The sequence below is a fragment of the Benincasa hispida genome, chromosome 12, assembly GCF_009727055.1.
Source record: "Benincasa hispida cultivar B227 chromosome 12, ASM972705v1, whole genome shotgun sequence".
Classification (NCBI taxonomy): Eukaryota; Viridiplantae; Streptophyta; class Magnoliopsida; order Cucurbitales; family Cucurbitaceae; genus Benincasa; species Benincasa hispida.
The window spans coordinates 33285554-33294659 of record NC_052360.1 but is presented as its reverse complement, the minus strand read 5'-3'; the positions used below and the strand labels follow the sequence as shown (position 1 = coordinate 33294659).

At 34.8% G+C, this 9106-nt stretch overlaps 1 protein-coding gene across 10 annotated transcripts in view; it reads left to right on the top strand.

The window, feature by feature from the left end:
• Nucleotides 1–888, top strand: part of LOC120067306 (deoxyhypusine synthase) — a 16409-nt gene extending 15521 nt beyond the window's left edge. For all 10 annotated transcript variants that reach the window (XM_039018853.1, XM_039018851.1, XM_039018852.1 and 7 more), the window contains 2 exons: nucleotides 66–301; nucleotides 512–888. In XM_039018853.1, the coding sequence (XP_038874781.1) occupies nucleotides 66–301; nucleotides 512–613 (338 nt within the window). In that variant the 3' untranslated portion in view covers nucleotides 614–888. The remainder of the gene's footprint in view (nucleotides 1–65; nucleotides 302–511) is intronic.
• The last annotated feature ends 8218 nt before the right edge of the window (nucleotides 889–9106 follow it).

Genomic DNA, 9106 nt, shown 5'->3' with positions numbered 1-9106 from the left:
TTTTTTTTTTTTTTTTTTTTTTCCTCTCATTGAGAGCTTAGTGTCTTACCCAAAAATTTGGACAGATATTAGGGCCATGAATGGTGAAGCTGTTCGTGCAAGTCCAAGGAAGACTGGAATGATAATTCTTGGTGGAGGACTCCCAAAACATCATATTTGCAATGCCAATATGATGCGTAATGGTGCAGACTATGCTGTCTTTATCAACACTGCTCAAGAGTTTGATGGAAGTGACTCTGGAGCCCGCCCAGATGAGGCCGTCTCTTGGGGCAAAATTCGAGGTTCGGCCAAGACTGTCAAGGTCTGCTTCATTCATCCATGTTAATTTCTATTGTACACTCTTAAAAGTTTCCTGATTCATTTGGATCTCACTATCAAAAAAGCCTCTCGACTTTCATTTCTTATATTTGAACACTTTACCGATCTTCATTGCTCTTTCTATTATATGATCTCCCTTGACTAAATATAACAAAGTTATGATTCCACTTGATTTCCTTTTTTGGCAAACCAGGTACATTGTGACGCTACAATCGCTTTCCCATTGCTCGTCGCAGAAACATTTGCCTCAAGAAGAGAAAAAGAAAAGATCGATGTTGAAGTTTCGGAGAGTTGATTCATATAATGGTATGAATGTTGATTTGTTGATCCTTAAAATTGGCTTATGGTGTGCTGTGAACTCAGGTTTAAAAAACTACATGAACTTATTGAAACTCTGGGTAGATTTTGGTCAAGATCACCTATATGAGGATGCTCTTTCTAGGAAATGGGGAATGTGTTTTGTTTTTTCTGTTTTTTTTTCTTTTCTTTTAAGAATGAAATGGAGAATTGTGTTAACTATGGATTAAGAGAATAAAACTTGATTATATATTAAAATTTCATTCCATTTTATTCTATTCTCTTAACTCGGGAATAAAATCTACCTTCTTATAAAAAAGAAAAGAGAATATATTTTTTTTCTTTTTTTCTTTTTTTCTTTTTCTTGTTGTTGAGAATGAAATGGGGAATTGTTTGACCATGGATTAAGAGAAGAAAACTTGATTCTATATTAAAATTTCATTTCATTTTTATTCTGTTCTCTCAACTTGAGAATAAAATCCACCTTATAAAAAAGAAAAGAGTATAAAGTCCTCGCATTTTAGAATGAGCCTATCTTAATATAGTGCTCAAAAAGCATATTGGCCTATCAAATGAAATCAAAATAAATGAATGTATTATTTATGCTATTAATTAAATAAATAAGGAACTTCATTTTCTTTAGGTGGTTTATATATATAAGAATCTTAGATTCTATTTTGAAACAAGTGAACTAAAGGTTGTAAGATCAAACAATTGTCCATAAAACTGATCAAAGTGGATATAAACGAGCTCAAAGCCTCGAAATTTTGTATATATTTTAAGTTGGTAGTTTAAATATTACAATATTGTTTTGTTCGTTATTTTAGATGGTTTGTTTTATATATTAGTGCATGTTTGGGAGTAATTGATGAAATATTGGTTTTTAAATAATGGATTAAGGTATAATTGATTCTGTGAGATTGTTTTGTTTGGTTTCAAATTCTTAAAAATTATTTTGAATTATTATCTCGGTTCCAAAGTGATTTTAGAGTTTTTAAATTACTAAAAATTTATTTTTTTTATTTGAGAAATTATTTAACTAAATAATTATGATACAAATCTATTATTATAATTATTTTCATTTGTTTTATTCCTAAATTCTTATATGGGTCATTGATATGTTGAGTAACAAGGAAATTCAAAACATATATACCTATTTCAATCTGGTTGTTTGTACAATGTCTATCACTGTTTGGTTGATAATAATAAAAAAAGTCTCTCAAATGGCCAAACAACAATATTTTAACATATTAAAACTATACAACCATTTTTGGTATAACTTCTTGGTCAATCGTGTCATCAAGGATCACCTACTAACTAATTCTTTCAAAATTAATCTAAAATGATGTTAGATTTTCTTAAAATCAATTTTATTTGATGTCAAATAACATTATTTCAATGGGAAGTGATTTTGATTTGATTTTGACCATGTTAAAATCATTCTCAATGTACTTTAATTTTAAATGGTGATGTTTGACAATGGTAGGTAAATGATTTTAGAAGAATACAAAATTACTTAAAGCTCGATCAACCACTCGGGAGGTGATTCTCAAATGATTTTTGATAAATAACTGTAAGAGATTTTGACTTTTAAAATGACAATTATTTCTAATTTAAATAAGAAATTCATTTTCCTATTTCACATTATTTTTCTATCTTTGAATTTTAGCTTTCATAATTTTTTTTTTGTCCAACTCTAAAATTTTTGCCTTTTCCGTCCCTAACAATTTTTCCTCTTTGAAACTTTTTTTAGCTCTCTATTTTTTCTCTTAAATTTTACTTCCCTCCTAATTTTAGTATTTGATGATTCTAAAGTTAATTTTGAAAAAATGTTAAACAAAAACACTTTTAATGAAATAAAAGTCTCTTTAACAAAGTGAGAACCAAATATTAAATAGTTTATAATTAAATCATTCATGCCAAAAGTATTTATTTTAAATCACTCTCAAACATTCCATCAATAATTTAAAATCACTTTTGATTATATGAAAATTACTTTCAAAATTGAAGAATAAAACAAACTCTAATAGTGGTAGTCTCCGTTCTTTCTATTTTTCTGAACAATAGCTATAATTAAAATTTATTTCTATTCAAATTAAGCATGCTTTAGATGCAATTACGGACACCTAAAACATGCATAGCATGGGTGAATAACCATACGAGTATTAGCGATTTGGTTGTTAATTAAATCTACTAATATGTTCATCCTAGATATTCAAACAAGGAAAGGAAATCAAGAAGAAATTGAGAATCCTAGGAACAATTATCATAATCTCATAAAATCCATGGAAAAAGCTCAACAAACCCCAAAACCGATGTTGGGTCTTCAACCGTTCATCAAGGCTTGAATCCTGATGCCAAAATATTCATTAAAAATCAAAATCTAAGGAAATCTCATGGGTTTTGGCAAAAAATGGCCAAAACCGACTTGAGCGCGCTCAAAATTAGCTTAAACTCTCCTCCCCCTAAACCTAAAAAATGAAAGAACTATAAATACTATCGTGGCAGTGCCATGACACTTTAGAGCTCGCGGAACACTTGTCAAAGCGTAGCGTTGGGGTGTTGCGTGTCACGGTCATGCTTGTCCAGAGCGTGTTGCCCATGGCCGCATGTCTGGCTCCATATCTTTTTACTATGCCTTCATTTTATTTATTTCCTTTTGCTAGGTAGTTTGCTTTTTATGTACTTTTCTTAGTGAGTGATGACTCGCCCATTTCCATATACAAGGGTGACAAATGTGTTTTTGTTCAGAATGCACTATATGAGGGTAAGACTAATCATCATATCCTCATACCAGTGAGTTGTATGCTATAAAGCCGTGTTGTTGCTTATTGCTTTCTAGCAGTACGACTAATCTTATTTTTTTTATTCATGCTTTTAAATGTTTGGGAAAACTTTTTCCTCTAAAACTCATTTTCTAAAATCTTTTTCCAAAAATGGGGGTAGAAGTTGTGAGATACGGCCATTGTACCATCGACTATTCAGATTTGGATTGGCTGACTTGTTCGAGGGGGAGAACAAGTGCCACACAATCGCCTTGAGACCCTTATGCGCGCGCGATTGTGAAATTGGTTATTAGAGCCAAGTCGACTCGCGAAGTTGAGAAACTGTGATCATGTCTGCTACAAACAGTTGGGCAAGTCCCATGTTGACCGGTTGGATGAGATTGAAGAGCAAATGTTCTATTTAATAAGACGTCCCTGATCAGGTTCAGTTCCTAAGAAACTCGGTTACAAGAAGTCGTTGACAAAGGCCGACGAAATTGATGTGGTGGTTGTCCACTTAGACGGATAATCGTCAGGGAATTGATGACAAGGGTTGAGACCTTAGAGAAAAAAACTACGAGAATTTGGTACTTTTGAGCGTGGAGATGGCTCATTGGGCTCTGTTGTCCATATGGAAGAGCATGTCGAAGAACTAGACAGCTCGCAGAAAACGATAATTCAGATGGTGACTGAGTTAACTGAAGATTTTCGAGCCACTATTGATGTTATTCGGGCAGAGATTGCGGACATTAGCGCAAGAGTTAACCTCACCATGAGAGCGGTGGAAAATCAAACCCCAGTGGGGGTGCAGTCCAATTCAACAGGATAAAAGTACCCAAGCCTCAGCCCTTCTGTGGGGCTCGCGATGCGAAAGTGCTAGAAAATTTTATCTTTGACATGAAGCAGTACTTCAGAGCTACAACACAATGACTGAAGATTTGAAAATCACCTTAGAGACGATGCATCTAGCGGAGGATGCCAAGTTATGGTGGAGGTCCCATTTCATGGACGTCCAAGAGGGTCGATGCACAATCGACACGTGGGAGAGACTGAAATAAGTGTTGTGTTCTCAATTCTTCCCTAAGAATGTTGAGATTTTGGCAAGACGTAAGCTACCGAAAATGAAACATAATGCCATTATTAGGGACTATGTGAAACAATTTGCGAGGTTGATGTTGGACATAAGATATATGTTTGAAAAAGACAAAGTTTTCTGTTTTGTCGAAGGCCTGAAACCATGGGCGAAAACAAAACTGTATGAGTAGAGAATACAGAATCTCCCAGCCACATACGCAACGACTGAATGATTTTTCGACTTAATTGATGAATCTAAAAAGATGAGGCAACACTCAAGATCCCTAATAGAGGGAGAAAGAACAATGGTTCGAGCCCATCGAGAATTAGTGGGGGAGATAGAGACACTAATGGGGATGGTAAACCACCTCAACATACGATTAGAAATACGTGGCGGGGTAGAATCAATAGAATTTTTATCGGCCTCTATCCTGTTATATAGGTAAGGGACAACACAAGGTGAGCGAATGTCCAAAACGAGCAGCCTGTAATGTTTTTTAAACCTCATTAGCCTCGGACTAGAAAGGCAAAGCTATTCAAGTAGAGGACGAGAATGTACAAGTAGAGGAAGATGGAGTCTCACGAGTTGGGACCCTAAGATTTTTAGTTGCCCTCCATAAGGATATGGGAGAAACAAAGGAATCCCAAAGAGACGGACTGATGTATGTTGATGCTTGAGTCAACCATAGATCGGCCAAAAGTACCATGGTCGACTCGGGAGTCACCTGTAACTTTATGTCCGAAACAGAAGCTAGACGGTTGAATCTCTGTTGGGAAGAAGGCGCAAGTAAAATGAAGGCAGTGAACTTTGCAGCCTTGCCTATTACAGGAATGGTAAAGAGAGCAGTCGTAAAATTGGGGGATTGGAGTGGCCCTGCCGATTTCATGATCATCAAAATGGATGACTTTGACATGATGTCGGGGATGGAATTATTGCTTGAGCACAAGGTAATATCGATACCCCTCGCCAAGTGTTTAGTGATCATAAGGTCTACGTCTATCGTTGTGAATGCCGAGATCAAACAACCAAATAGGATAAGGATGAGTCGTGTTGTCGAGCCGGACAATTTACATAACTCCCTGCCTCTAAAGAAGAGGAGGAGGAGAAGAAGAAAGCCTAGGCATCGAGAGTTCCTACCAAGGGACAAGGTTCGAGTAAATTTGTGCCTAGGACAGTTTTGAAGTCGAGGGCAAAGAGAACGTCGCCTTGTTAGCCACTTTAGAGGACCACTGGAAGTCATCGAAAAGGTTGGGAAAGCCTCTTATCGAGTGTAGTTACCATTATGGATGGAGATTCATCATGTCATCCACATAAGTAGACTGAAATCTTATCATTCCGACCATGCTGAGGAGCGATGTAGAGTGGTGACCTGTCTGCATGCCACGACGAAGAGAATGACAGAGGAAGAAGCCAACGAGAGACTTGCTGGAAGAAGCGACAGAGCTGAAAGACCAGAACCAAGCTGGGAAGAGTTTTTGGAGAAGTGGAGAAGCCTCAAAGACAGAAAAGTTCGTTGGGAGCGCGTGGAAGACCTCAAGAAAACTGCTCAACAATACGCTGAGTTCGAGCAGAGTCTGTTGATGGGGACATCAACCAATTGAGTGAGGGAAAATGTCACGGTCATGCTTGTCCAGGACGTGTTGCCCATGGCTGTATGTCCGCCTCCGCCTCCTTTTACTATGCTTTCATTCTATGTATTTCCTTTTGCTAGGTAATTTGCTTTCTATGTACTTTTCTTAGTGAGTCACTGCTCGCCCATTTCCATATACAATGGTGATGAATGTGTTTTTATTTAGAATGCACTATATAGGGATAAGATTAATCATCATATCCTTATACCAGTGAGTTTTATGCTATAAAGTCGTGTTGTTACTTATTGCTTTCTAGATGTACGACTAATCTTATTTGCTTATTCATGCTTTCAAACATTTGCGAAAACCTTTTCCTCTAAACCTGTTTTCCAAAATCTTTTTCCAAGAACGAGGGTGGAGGTTATGAGATACGACCATTGTACCATCGGCTATTCGGATTTGGATTGGCTGACTTGTTCGAAGGCGAGAATAAGTGTTGCACAATCACCTCAAGACCTTTACGAGCGTGCGATTGTGACATTGTGCGTGCATATGCATCCATTGAACTCCGGAGCACTACGACGTTACTTGCATTTCACTAAAAAGCCTTCTCTCGAGAAAAAATGCCAAACAGAGATGCTGCTGCAGTGTGACTTAAGGGGCAAAATAGTAATTTGGTTTTTTCGATTGACACAATTAAGTTTCGTTTTGTTTGTCTTAGCATTGTTCTGAATCTAATGCTCCGTTCTACCTCTTAGATGCTTGATAATTGTAAAATCATAAAACAAATATATAAAACCTAGGAATGACCTTGAATTAAGCGGAACAAAATGATACATTTTCAGTGTTATCACTAATAATTTAAGATAAATAATTTAAATTTACCTAAAACTCGAGATGTTATAAGTTTTTGTGTGAATTGGGTTGTTGGGGACCCAAAAATAAACTGGGGTGCCATCTTCAAGATTTGTAATGGTGGTGAAATGCACCTAAAATGTGCATTATTTACCTAGTCATTTTTATTGGATATAATGTATTTGTTAGTGTCTTTTTAGAGTTTTATGAAGAAAATGTGTATTGCAAGCCTCGAGAACAAAATCGAGCCAAAAAAACAAGAAAAAGTGAAAAAAAAATCTAAAAAATCCCTAAAACAAGGTAGCACCGAGGTGCTAGGCCGGTGCTACCCTCAGCGCTTTTTCCCGAGGCTACAAAAATTGGGCACAACGATAGCACTGGGATGCTCTGCAACTATGCTACAATGCTAAGTCAGCGCAACAACGCCTTATCGAGGCACAACTTGCGTGTGGTAGAGGTCTGCGCGAGAAGGTCCTTCAAGTGAGTAGCGCCACAACGCTAGTTTTCCTAATTTGAAAATTTTGTATTTTTGGAAAGATCTTGTGCACCAAGTTTCAATCATCTATATATTTGGAGGTTGTTCAACAACCTAGGGCACGAAATTCAGACTCTAAAAGTGAGATATTAGTCCTAAGAAAGATAAAGAGTGTGATGAAATAATCTTTCGAGACCGTTATTCGGTGTTGACCAAGGCGATATTGGCAAATTCCATCAAAGGGGGAGCATTATGACATTAAAGTTTCTCTAATTCCTTACTTTTTCTCCGTTTTTATGCTAGCAAATTTGTAAATATGTATTCAGAGTCATGGGTGGCTAAACTCTCTAGTTTAGGCTGTTGGTTGAGTTACTTATAAATTTAGGTTAATATTTAGCACTTTCATGGATACGGTTGAATTTCATGCTTTTGAATGTTATCATGTTTGAATTCTATTGATTGACCTTCAATGAATGTTAGATTAAATGTTCAATTTGATAGATTATAGTTTAATCGTATCTATGATATTGGATTGCTATTAACCTTTCATGCAAATAGTTAGGAGAATAATAAAAGTTGTTGATGATAATACTTAATGCCATGAGTCCTAATTTGATTTCAAGAAGTTAGTTCTCATTTAAGATTGCATGAGAAAAGATTGTTTTTTATAGAAAATAATTCGGATCTTAGTTTCGAGACTTAAGCATGTTATTCACACAATATTCCATGATTAATCTAAATATGGCTTAATGAAGTTTGTAATGAAATGAACACCCTAGAACACTTTGATTATGAAATTTTTTATTTTCTAAGCTTACTTTCACAATTTCAATCACTCAAGTTTGATTCCGATTCCTATAGCTAAAATTGAGGCGATTTTAAATAGATGAGCAAAAATTATCAATTTGATCCTTGAGGACGATACTCGGTCTATTATGCCATTTTAATTAGGAAAATTGTAATGGATAGCAAAAGGATTTAGTATATTTAAAATTTTAACACCAGTTTTTTTTTTAACTTTACAAATATAGCAATCAAAGGTAGATTCGTTTTATTTCTTTATTATTTCATTGTTATCATTTTTTTAGATAATTTTGATTTCTTTCTCATTTTTCTCACCAATGCCTACATATTTCTTCATTATATCTCATCTCATGCTGCATTCATCACATCTTATTTTCAACCTTTCAAATTCTTTCCTCTCTCAATCCTCATGCCATTCTTTTCTCATTTTCTTCATATATTTATTTCTTTTAAAAGATTCTGTTTGATTTTTTTCAATTAAGATAGATGTTTGTGTTTCATTTTTATCAACTTTACTCTTTGTTTGATTTGTGGGATTCTTTCTCCTTTAATTTAAGTTACATTTTGTTCTGATACACCAAATTTAGAATAGATCAGTTGTATAAATGGATATACTATGAGTAATAACCACACCAATATACCCAAAAAAAAAAAAAAAAACATAAAATGAGAAAGCTCAAACAACCATATTGATACAATAAAAATATATATTAGTATATTAGTAAAACTTGCATGTCAACAATTAATTGCATCTAATGAAAAGTCTAAATTTTGGCTTTAGCATATCAGTTATATATATATATATTTTAGTACAGCGTATCAATTATATTAGAATACCTAATAATGCATATTTAAAGTTGTTGGTGTTGAATGAAAAATTTTGGACCAATCACAAATTGTCACGTCATTTACTAAATTAATGACGAATTTCTAAATAATTGAATTT